Below are 12,680 nucleotides of genomic sequence, written 5' to 3'. Positions count from 1 at the left end.
TTGTGGATGTAAGCAGTGGGGTAGATAAAGGGGAATCAATAGATGTGGTATACCTGGATTTCCAAAGGGCATTTGATAAGGTGCCGCATAAAAGGTTAATAGGCAAGAGAAGGGCTCATGGAGTTGGGAGAATATAGTAACACGGTCAGAAGACTGGGAACATACAGGCAACAAAGAGTAGGCATAAATGGGACATTCTCAGGTTGGCAGGCTGTGACTCGTGGAGCACCACACGAAGCAGTGCTGAGGTCTCAGCTATTTACAACACATATTAATGACTTAGACAAAGAGACAGAGTAATGCATCAAAGTTTCCTGATGGTAAAAAACTAGCTGGAAATAAAAGTTGTGAGGAAGACATAAGCGAGGCTGCAAAGAGATATAGGCAGGTTAAATATCTGGGCAACAGATGGAGTATAATGCACGGAAGTGAGAGATTATTCAGCTTGGTTGTAAGAACAGAGAAACAGAATATTCCCTAAAAGGTGTGAAACTCGCAAATATTGACGTTCAGAGCCACTGGAGTATGCTCATAAAAGAACCCAGGAAGTTACATGTAGGTATAGCAAACGATTAGGAAGGCAAATGGCATCTTGGCCTTATCATATGGGGGTTGGAGTATAAGAGTAAGAAACCTTGCCACAGTTGTTCAGAGATTTGGAGAGCCCATGTCTGGAATACTGCGTGCAATTTGGTTTCCATATTTGCATTTCAATCTGTCCAGTAAAAGTTCCTTAGATTGGCTCCTGACATGACAGGTTGGTCTATGATGCGAGGCTGAATAAACTGGGCCTATATTCTCCAGAGTTTAGAAGAATGAGGAGATCTCATTGAAACACAAAAGATGCTGAAGGGGCTTCACGGGGTGGGTACTGAGAGGATGTTTCCGTGGATCAGGCAATCAAAGACAAAGACTTAGGATAGAGGGCCACTCACTTTGGACCGAGATGAGGAGAAATTAATTCACAACCCAACGGTTATGAATCTTTGGAATTCTCTACCCCAGAGCATTGTGGATGCTCCATCATTGAATATATTTAAGGCCGGGATGAGAGACTCTGGTCTCTGAGGGAATCAAGGGATATGAGCAGCAAGCGGAGAAATGGAGCTGAAGACTAAGATCAGCCATGATCGTGTTGAATGTTTAAGCAGGCTCAACAGACCAGCTACTTCCGCCCCCATTTCGTGTATCTTTATATTGATGGTAAGAAACTGCTGTTAGGGAAGATCTTTAAATTGCTGTAAATTTGGAAAGTGTAATCTTTTTAAAGAAGTAGTTATACTGGAATGTAACTGAGAAGACCAGGAATAAGGGAAAGTCAGGGCCAATATAATAAAATAATCTAAAGTAGAATAAAGTGAACATAAGGGAAGTAAATTTAAGGCATAGCAGGGCAACTCAGTTAAGTGGAATGCATGGCATGTAATTGGTGGGAGGTATGGGCGCTACTGGTGTCAGACAGCCATGTATGCAGGACGTGCTGCCAGCTGCAGAAACTTGGGTTCTGGGTTTTAGGGCTCGAGTGGTAGCTGGAGTCACTGTGGCAGATCCACGATGCTGAGAGCTACATGGATAGCACGTTCAGAGAGGTGATCAAAAAAAAAACATTACTGGGGAATACCAGGGTGCGCAAAATACTGAGAGATAAAGACAGAACTAGGATAGAGGATAATAAGGCAATCATAGAATTTACAGTGCAGAAGGTGGCCATCAGCCCATCGGGTCTAGAAGGCAAGGTTGGAGTAAGATGAGAAATTAATGAAGGCTAAATCAGGGTTACTGTCCATGTCAGTGAATGCACGGAGTATACTAAATAAGATTGGTGAGTCACAGCACAAACTGCACTGTTGAAATATGATGTTGTGATGATAACAGAGACCTCGAGGAAGGGCAGGACTGGGTGTTAAATATTCCCGGGTACAAGGTGTCCAGAAAAGTTAGGAAAGGGGGAGGGGTGGTGATATTGGTTAGGGAGAGCATTGCAGTGCCGGAGAAAGAGGATGTCATAAGAACATAAGAACTAGGAGCAGGAGTAGGCCATCTGGCCCCTCGAGCCTGCTCCGCCATTCAATGAGATCATGGCTGATCTTTTGTGGACTCAGCTCCACTTTCCGGCCCGAACACCATAAACCTTAATCCCTTTATTCTTCAAAAAACTATCTATCTTTACCTTAAAAACATGTAATGAAGGAGCCTCAACTGTTTCACTGGGCAAGGAATTCCAGAGATTCACGACCCTTTGGGTGAAGAAGTTCCTCCTAAACTCAGTCCTAAATCTACTTCCCCTTATTTTGAGGCTATGTCCCCTAGTTCTGCTTTCACCCGCCAGTGGATATAACCTCCCCGCATCTATCCTATCTATTCCCTTCATAATTTTAAATGTTTCTATAAGATCCCCCCTCATCCTTCTAAATTCCAACGAGTACAGTCCCAGTCTACTCAACCTCTCCTCATAATCCAACCCCTTCAGCTCTGGGATTAACCCAGTGAATCTCCTCTGCACACCCTCCAGTGCCAGTATGTCCTTTCTCAAGTAAGGAGACCAAAACTGAACACAATACTCCAGGTGTGGCCTCACTAACACCTTATACAATTACAACATAACCTCCCTAGTCTTAAACTCCATCCCTCTAGCAATGTCCCAGAGGATTCAAGGACAGAATCAATTTGGCTCGAGCTAAGGAACAAAAAGCGTGAATGACAATGCTCAGTTTAGTCTATAGATCACCAACTAGTGGGGAGGATGGAGAAAGGTCGCACAGTGGTCAGGGACCTGGGTTCAATTTCGGCCTTGAGCGACTTTCTGTATGGAGTTTGCACTTTCTCCCAGTGTCTGCGTTGGTTTTCTCTGGGTGTTCCAGTTTCCTCCCACATTCCAAAGATGTGCAAGTTAGGTGGATTGGCCATGCTGTTGAATAGACTGCAGGTACTGACGGTTGACACGGCACGGGGACCAGATGAGATGTACCCAAGGATATTGAAGAAAGCGAAAGTGGAAATTGCAGGGGCACTGGCCATAATTTTGCAATCTTACAGGTGAGGTGCCAGAGGACTGGAGAATAAAAAAGGCTAAGGATGAACCAAGCAATTACAGACCAGTCATTTTAACATAAGGGGAAGCTTCTAGAAAAAAATATTCAGGTTAGAATCAGTAGTCACAGTGAAAAATGTGGGGTAATTACTTAAGAGCCAGAATGGACTTCGAAAGGGGAAATTGTGTTGAACTAAATTGCTGGAATTTTTTGAAGTAGCCAAAAGGGTCAATGAGGGTAATGCTGTTGATGTGGTATACATGGACTTTCAAAAGACATTTGATACAGTGCCACACAACAGACTTGGTTTAGCACAGGGCTAAATCACTGTCTTTGAAAGCAGAACAAGGCAGGCCAGCAGCATGGCTCAATTCCCGTACCAGCCTCCCCGAACAGGCGCTGGAATATGGCCACTAGGGGCTTTTCACAGTAACTTCATTTGAAGCCTACTTGTGACTATAAGCGATTTTCATTTCATTGAGAGACGAATTATAGCTCGTTGGAAAATTTGAATAATAGGCAGCAGAGACCAACTGTTAATGGATATTTTAAGGCTGTGGGAAGGTTCTCCAGGGGTCAGTGGGCCTTTGCTTTTCCTGATATATTTTTATAATCTCGGCATTGGGTGTGCAGGAGACATGTCCAAAGTCTACTGATGGCACAAAACTTGGGAGTATTGTGAAGAAGACAGTGTAGAACTGCAAAAGGACATATACAAGTTAATGGAGTGGGCAAATAGGTGGCAGATGAAGTTCAATGCAGAGAAGTGTGAGGTGATACATTTTGGTAGGAAGAAAATAGAGAGACAATATAAAATAAGGGGTAAAACTCTTAAAGGGGTGGAGGAGCAGAGCGACCTGGGTGCATATGTGCATAGATCGTTGAAGGTGGCAGGACAATGAAGAGGGCAGTTCATAAAACACATAGTATTCTGGGCTTTATTAACAAGGGCACAGAGTACAAGAGCCAGGTTATGCTGAATTTATACACAATGCTATTCAGACCTCAGCTGGAATACAGTGCACAGACCTGGGTGCTACACCAATGGAAGGACGTGAATGCATTGGTGAGAGCACTGAAGAGGTTTTAAGAATGGTTGCAGGGAAGAGAAACTTCAGTTATGAGGATAGATTGGGACTGTTCTCCTTGGAGAGAAGATTTGATTGAGATGTTCAAAATCACGAGGGCACTGGACAGAGTAGATAGGGAAAGACTGTTCCTGTTCATAAAAGGATCAAGAATGAGAGGGGACAGATTTAAAGTGCTTTGCAGAAAAAGTAAATGTGATGTGAAAAACAAAAGTGCAGCAGAGGCAGGTTCAATCAAGGCATTCCAGGGGTCATTAGATGATGACCTGGCCTCCTTCTGCACCATAACAATTCTGTCAATTTGGGAAATTATTTTAACGATGTGAGTTGTGGTCTGGAATGTGCTGCCTGAAAGGACGGTGTAATAGGAACTTTCAAAAAGGAGAAACCTTAATAATAATCTTTGTCACAAGTAGGCTTTCATTAACATTGCAATGAAGTTACTGTGAAAAGCCCCTAGTCGCCACACTCCGGCACCTGTTCAGGTACACAGAGGGGGAATTCAGAATGTCCAATTCACCTAACAGCACGTCTTTCGAGACTTGTGGGAGAAAACCGGAGCACGCGGAGGAAATCCATGCAGACATGGGGAAAACGTGCAGGGCGATGGGGAGACAGCAAGGGGAGAGGGACTGACTGAAAGAACCGGCACTGATTCAATGAGCCATATGTCCTCGTTCTGTAACAGAACAGAAAATGCTGGGAAACCTCAGCAGCTCCGGCAGCCTCTGTGGGGAGAGAAACAAGAACTCCTGCTCAGAGTCTGTGTGACTGAAGAGAGGGAAAAATGTGATGAGATGAGATTCTGTACCGGTTTCAGAGGGTCGGGGTGAGTTGGGAGCTCAGGGAGAAGTGGCCTCTTCCTATGCCTCATTAAAGCAGGGAAGGAGGAGAAGCAGAGGCAAAAGAAGCAGTGAGTGGAGAGAGGCCAGAGAAAGAGAGTGGCCACAGAGAGGGAGAGGAGGCAGCCCCGGGGGGGAGAGGAGGCAGCCCCGGGGGGGAGAGGAGGCAGCCCCGGGGGGGAGAGGAGGCAGCCCCGGGGGGGGGGGGGGAGAGGAGGCAGCCCCGGGGGGGGGGGGGAGAGGAGGCAGCCCCGGGGGGGGGGGGGGGGGAGAGGAGGCAGCCCCGGGGGGGGGGAGAGGAGGCAGCCCCGGGGGGGGGGAGAGGAGGCAGCCCCGGGGGGGGGGGGAGAGGAGGCAGCCCCGGGGGGGGGGGGGGGGGGGAGAGAAGGCAGCCCCGGGGGGGGGGGGGGGGGGGGGGGAGAGGGGGCAGCCCCGGGGGGGGGGGGGGGGGGAGAGGAGGCAGCCCCGGGGGGGGGGGGGGAGAGGGCAGCCCCGGGGGGGGGGGGGGGGGGGGGGAGAGGAGGCAGCCCCGGGGGGGGGGGGGGGGGGGGAGAGGAGGCAGCCCCGGGGGGGGGGGGGGGGGGAGAGGAGGCAGCCCCGGGGGGGGGGGGGGGGGAGAGGAGGCAGCCCCGGGGGGGGGGGGGGGGAGAGGAGGCAGCCCGGGGGGGGGGGGGGGAGAGGAGGCAGCCCCGGGGGGGGGGGGGGGGAGAGGAGGCAGCCCCGGGGGGGGGGGGGGGGAGAGGAGGCAGCCCCGGGGGGGGGGGGGGGGGAGAGAGGAGGCAGCCCCGGGGGGGAAGAGGAGGCAGCCCCGGGGGGGGGGGGAGAGGAGGCAGCCCCGGGGGGGGGGGAGAGGAGGCAGCCCCGGGGGGGGGAGAGGAGGCAGCCCCGGGGGGGGGGGAGAGAGGAGGCAGCCCCGGGGGGGGGGGGGGGGAGAGAGGAGGCAGCCCCGGGGGGGGGGGGGGGGAAGAGGAGGCAGCCCCGGGGGGGGGGGGGGGGGGGGAGAGGAGGCAGCCGCGGGGGGGGGGGGGGGGGAGAGGAGGCAGTCCCGGGGGGGGGGGGGGGGGGGGGAAGAGAGGAGGCAGCCCCGGGGGGGGGGGGGGGAGAGGAGGCAGCCCCGGGGGGGGGGGGGGGGGGAGAGGAGGCAGCCCCGGGGGGGGGGGGGGGAGAGGAGGCAGTCCGGGGGGGGGGGGGGGGGAGAGGAGGCAGTCCCGGGGGGGGGGGGGGGGGGGAGAGGAGGCAGTCCCGGGGGGGGGGGGAGAGGAGGCAGTCCCGGGGGGGGGGGGGGGGGGAGAGGAGGCAGCCCCGGGGGGGGGGGGGGGGGGAGAGGAGGCAGTCCCGGGGGGGGGGGGGGGGGAGCCCAGTGGATCCCAGTGGATCTCAGGTCCGGGCGCGCGATCTCAGTGGATCCCGGATCCCCGCAGCCACGCGTTCCCAGTGGATCCCAATCCTGCTGAGTGGATCCCCAATCCTGCCGAGTGGATCCCGGATCCCCGCAGCCGGTGGTCCCAGTGGATCCCGGATCCACGCAGCCGGTGGTCCCAGTGGATCCCTGCAGCCGGCGGTCCCAGTGGATCCCGGATCCACGCAGCCGGTGGTCCCAGTGGATCCCGGACCCCCGCCGCCCCAGTGGATCCCCGCAGTCGGCGGTCCCAGTGGATCCCGGACCCCCGCAGTGGATCCCGGACCCCCGCAGCCCCAGTGGATCCCTGCAGCCGGCGGTCCCAGTGGATCCCGGACCCCCGCCGCCCCAGTGGATCCCTGCAGCCGGCGGTCCCAGTGGATCCCGGACCCCCGCAGTCGGCGGTCCCAGTGGATCCCGGACCCCCGCAGCCCCAGTGGATCCCTGCAGCCGGCGGTCCCAGTGGATCCCGGACCCCCGCAGCCCCAGTGGATCCCTGCAGCCGGCTGTCCCAGTGGATCCCAGATCCCAGTTTACCGGTATTTTTTGAAGAGCTGGTCTGATTGGCGGAAGCCGTTGTTGAGCAGCATGTTAATCCCGGCCAGCGCTAACTCCGCATCGTCCAGGGGCAGCGGGGGGCCTCCCGCCGCCGGCCCCGAGCCCGAAGCCTCCCCGCGGCGGCGATCCATCCAGCTGGGGCCCGGCCCTGCCCCGGGGCCCGCTCCGCACTGTCTCCGCGGCCGTTCGGGTCTCCCCGGCTCCGGTCACTCCGCTCGGGTCACTCCGCCTCTCCGGTGCCTCCGCTCCACTCGGGTCTCTCCGGCCGGCCGGCTTCTCCAACGCGCACCTCGCAACGCGCACGCGGTGACATGGCAACGGTGACCCTTCCCTCCGCCCGTTCAGCCAATCAGCCGCAGGCTCCTCCCGGAACCGCCCCCTTCCTCCAGGGTTACCAACCCCTCCCGGATTGCCCGGGACATCCCTGCCAGTTGCCAACCCTCCCGGATTGCCCGGGACATCCCTGCCTGTTGCCAACCCCTCCCGGATTGCCCGGGACATCCCTGCCTGTTGCCAACCCCTCCCGGATTGCCCGGGACATCCCTACCTGTTGCCAACCCTCCCGGATTGCCCGGGATATCCCTGCCTGTTTCCAACCCCTCCCGGATTGCCCGGGACATCCCTACCTGTTGCCAACCCTCCCGGATTGCCCGGGATATCCCTGCCTGTTTCCAACCCCTCCCGGATTGCCCGGGACATCCCTACCTGTTGCCAACCCCTCCCGGATTGCCCGGGACATCCCTGCCTGTTGCCAACCCCTCCCGGATTGCCCGGGACATCCCTGCCTGTTGCCAACCCCTCCCGGATTGCCCGGGACATCCCTGCCTGTTGCCAACCCCTCCCGGATTGCCCGGGATATCCCTGCCTGTTGCCAACCCTCCCGGATTTGATTTGATTTATTATTGTCACGTAGTAGACAGTGAAAGTATTGTTTCTTGCATGCTATACAGACAATGCATACCGTACATCGGGAAGGAAGGAGAGACTGCAGAATATAATGTTACAGTTATAGCAAGGGTGTAGAGAAAAGATCAACTTAATACGAGGTAGGTCCATTCAAAATTCTGATGGCAGCAAGGAAGAAGCTGTTCTTGAGTCGGTTGGTACGTGACCTCAAACTTTGGTATCTCGTTCCTGACGGAAGGAGGTGGAAGAGAGTATGTCCGGGGTGCGTGGGGTCCTTAATTATGCTGGCTGCCTTTCGAAGGCAGCGGGAATTATAGACAGAGTCGATGGATGGGAGGCTGGTTTGCCTGATGGACTGGGCTATATTCATGACCTTTTGTAGTTTCCTGCGGTCTTGGGCAGAGCAGGATCCATACCAAGCTGTGATTGCCAGGGACACACTCCTCATAGAATTTAAAGTGCAGACAAAGGCCATTTGGCCCATCGAGTCTGCACAGGCCCCTGAAAGAGTCCAAAGACGTGCAGGTTAGGTGCTTTAGCGCTGATAATTTGCCCTTAGTGACCAAAAAAATTTAGGAGGGGTTATTGGGCTACGGAGTGGAAATGAGGGCTTAAGTGGGTTGGTGCAGACTCAATGGGCCGAATTGCCTCCTTCTGCACTGTATGTTCTATGTTCTTACCTAAGCCTGCACCTCCACCCTATCCCTGTAACCCAACAACCCCACGTAACTTTTAGACACTACAGGGCAATTTAATAATAATCTTTATTTAGCTTCTCCAATTCACTAACAGCACGCCTTTGCGGACTTGTGGGAGGAAACCCGAGCACCCGGAGGAAACCCACGCAGACACGGGGAGAGCATGTAGATTCCGTACAGACAGTGACCCAAGCCGGGAATCGAACCTGGAACCCTGGAGCTGTGAGGCAACAGAGAAACAGTGCTAACCACTCTGCTACCGTGCTGCCCTGGTGCATTCCCACCGTTGGGTTTCTCATCTCCCGCTGTCAGCGCCGCTCCCCCCCCCCCCCCCCCCCCCCCCCCCCCCCCCCTCCGGTTGCCTGCAGCAGCCTGGGGTGGTTAAAGGGAAATCCCATTGACAAGCAGAGGGAATAGGGAATCCCTCCATCAGCGAGCAGCTCGCCACTGAGAAACTCATGGATGGGGGACCGGAGAATCCTGTCCGTTATTTCCCTACACACGTTCCCACCAGTTACCAATTCTCCTGGAATCTTGATCCATTCAGGATCAAGTCCTCTCAGGATCTTGATTGTTTCAATAAGATCAACTCTTATGTTCTAAATTCCGATATTTACAGGCCCAACCTCTCCTCGGGAGATGATCCCTGCCCCCGTTCCAGGAATCAGTCAATCTCTGGACTGCTTCATTCAAAGCATGGTGGCGGCATGGTAGCACAGTGGTTAGCACTGCTGCTTCACAGCACCAGGGTCCAGTGTTTGATTCCTGGCTTGGGTCACTGTCTGTGCGGAGTCTGCACGTTCTCCCCGTGTCTGTGCGGGTTTCCTACGGGTGCTCCGGTTTCCTCCCACAAGTCTCGAAAGACGTGCTGTTCGGTGAATTGGACATTCTGAATTCTCCCTCCCGAACAGGCGCCGGAATGTGGCGACTAGGGGCTTTTCACAGTAACTTTGTTGCAGTGTTAATGTAAGCCTACTTGTGACAACAAAGATTATTATTATTATATCCATTCTGAAATAAGAAAAGAAAACTGTCCACAGTACATATGGCCTCACCAATGCCTTCTCAGCTCCAGTAAAACTTCCCTACTTTATATTCCATTCCCTTAGCAACAAATAATATGATGGAACCATCAATTCAGTGAACACGTGTAGTTGGATCTGAACAGAGGCTTTAATATACTTACAACAGAGCCAGCCTATTCATCGTTGAATCTCCAGAGCACTGGCAGGCTGGCTCTAAGGCACTGATCTTTATACATCGGTCCCAGGGGGAGGAGTCCTGGGCGGAGCCAAGGAAGGAGCCCTGTACAAACTCTTGCGTACTCCCAGAGTGACTCCCCCCTGGTGGTCAGATAGTGCAACTGCACTTACAATGGTGGATAGTGAACATATACACGGAGTTATATTGGCAACTATATACAGCATTGATCTTACAACGGGTAGATAACAAACATATATACATGGAGTGATATTGGCAACTATATATAGTGTGAATCACATTCACCACATAATAATATCCCATTTGTCTTGTAATGTTTGATTTGAGACTAAATGCAAACTGGGTGACTGCTTTGTTCAGTCTGCAAACATAAGGCGAACCTTCCTGGCGTTTGCCATTTCAACTCAGTGTCTTGTTCTCATGTCCATCCTTGATCGGCTACAATGCTCCAGTGAAGCCCCACGCAAGCGGGAGGAGCACTATTTCACCTTTGGATGAGGCACATTACAGACTTCGGCACTCAATTTTGAGTCAACAACTTTGGACTGTGAGCCTTCTCCTCTGTGGTGATCACAAGTTAACCAGATGCAACACAACAGAGCAACCACTAGAGGGAGCACGGGAGAGCCATATAAATAGATCAGGACAGGAAGTGAGGACACACTTCACTAAGGGCAGAACTTGGAGCAACACAGATACAACACTCCACAGCAGGCGGGCTGGTAAGCAGGACACACACAGCAAGCAAAGCTGGTAGTTAGCACTGGAAGGTCGTTCTAGGTCGAGCTCTGGAAACTGAACGAACTCACAATAAAGCATCTTCTCCACACTTGAGACTACGAGCTTTATTAAGACACGAGTAACAACACATCCTCCATCTTGACCCTGTCTTTATCTTATCCCAAATATTTTTGACCTAACAAACTCCACCCCCCCCACCCCCCCCCCCCACCCCCACCCCCCCTCTCCCACTGAACTATCTGTCACTTATTCTTTAGTATTTGTTTCCCTGAGTAAACCTTCGCTGCACTCCCTCCATAGCAAGAATATCCTTCCTCAGGAAGCATAGTACTGTACACACCCCTGTCAGCATCAACGGAGCCGAGGTAGAGATGGTTAGCAGTTTCAAATTCCTAGGGGTGCACATCACCAAAAATCTATCCTGGTCCACTCATGTCGACGCTATCACCAAGAAAGCACAACAGCGCCTTTACTTCCTCAGGAAACTAAGGAAATTTGGCATGTCCACATTAACCCTTACCAACTTTTACAGATGCACTATAGAGAGCATCCTCTCAGGCTGCATCACAGCCTGGTATGGCAACTGCTCGGCCCAGGACCGCAAGGAACTTCAGAGAGTCGTGAATACCGCCCAGTCCATCACACGAACCTGCCTCCCATCCATTGATTCCATCTACACCTCCCGCTGCCGGGGGAAAGCAGGCAGCATAATCAAGGATCCCTCCCACCCGGCTTACTCACTTTTCCAACTTCTTCCATCGGGCAGGAGGTTCAGAAGTCTGAGAACACGGACGAACAGACTCAAAAACAGCTTCTTCCCCACTGTCACCAGATTCCTAAATGACCCTTTTATGGACTGTCCTCATTAACACTACACCCTGTCTGCTTCATCCGATGCCAATGCTTATGTAGTTACATTGTATATCTTGTGTTGCCCTATTATGTATTCTCATGTATTTTCTTGAATTCTGTTCAATTCCCTTTTCTTCCCATGTACTGAATGATCTGTTGAGCTGCTTGCAGAAAAATACTTTTCACTGTACCTCGGTACACGTGACAATAAACAAATCCAATCCAATCCAATAATGACACCAAGACTGCACACGATACTCCATGGTCTGGATTTTCATTTTCTGGGAGGCCGCCGCAGAATTCGTGGACGTTCACGACAGATGTGGCCTCACTAATGCCCCATACAATTGCAGTAAAATATGTCTATTCCTATACTCAAATCGCTATGAAGACCAACATACCATTTGCCTTCTTTACTGCCTGCTGTACCTGCGCGCTTACTTTTAGAGACTGATACACGAGAGCACCGAGGTCTCGCTGAATATCCACCTCTCAATTTATGCCCATTCCAATAATCTGCCTTTCTATTTTTGCCACCAAAATGGATAACCTCACATTTATCCGCATTATCTTGCATCTGACATGCATGTAACCACTCACTCAGCCTGTCCAAATCGCACTGAAGCATGTCCACATCCTCTTCACAGCCCCCCCTCCCACTCAGCTTTGTATCGTCTGCAAATTTAGAGATAAATAATTGTGTTCCCTCGTCCAAATAATTAATATATGGCTAAAGGGGTGAAAGGATGTGGGGACAGGTTATTGAGTTGGATGATCGTTCATGGTCATAATGAATGTTGGATCAGACTCGAATGACCTCCTCCTGCTCCTGTTTTATATGTTTTATAATCCATCACATTTTTCCCTCTCTGTAGCTCTGTAGAAGATTCATACGGATTCTAAATGGTAACTGTTTCTGCACAGATGCTGCCACACTGAGTTTTTCCAGCAATTTCTGTTTTTATATCCGTTTGCAGACTCCCTGTGTCTTCTTCACAGCTTACCCTCCTGCATGTGTTTGTGTTATCAGCAAATTTACCCACCATGTATTTACTGAGCACTGACCTTTTCTCTCCCATCAACACATTCTGCGATCTTTCCTTCATGTTGCAATCTCCCCCAGCTCTCACCTAACACTGACCTTCTTCTCCTCTGTTCCAGCCGCTCTGCCCCCTCTTATGCAGTTTCCTTATCTGAGGAAGGATGTTCTTGCTGTAGAGAGAGTGCAGCGCAGCTTTACCAGCCTGATTCCTGGGATGGCGGCACTGACATCTGAGCAGAGATTGAGCCGGTTAGGATTGTACTTGCTCGACTTTGGGAGAATGAGGGGGGATCTCATAGAA

At 52.5% G+C, this 12,680-nt stretch overlaps 1 protein-coding gene across 1 annotated transcript in view; it reads right to left on the bottom strand.

The window, feature by feature from the left end:
- The window catches only part of ttc39c (tetratricopeptide repeat domain 39C), a 143,388-nt gene extending 136,248 nt beyond the window's left edge, over positions 1 to 7,140 (bottom strand). Inside the window, exon 1 of the mRNA XM_038808550.1 lies at positions 6,899 to 7,140. Within this exon, the coding sequence (XP_038664478.1) occupies positions 6,899 to 7,050 (152 nt within the window). The 5' untranslated portion in view covers positions 7,051 to 7,140. The remainder of the gene's footprint in view (positions 1 to 6,898) is intronic.
- Positions 7,141 to 12,680: the final 5,540 nt, after the last annotated feature.

This window comes from Scyliorhinus canicula, chromosome 10 (genome assembly GCF_902713615.1).
Source record: "Scyliorhinus canicula chromosome 10, sScyCan1.1, whole genome shotgun sequence".
In the NCBI taxonomy this organism is placed as follows: Eukaryota; Metazoa; Chordata; class Chondrichthyes; order Carcharhiniformes; family Scyliorhinidae; genus Scyliorhinus; species Scyliorhinus canicula.
Note: the sequence above shows the minus strand (reverse complement) of the source record. Positions and strands in the feature narration are given on the sequence as shown.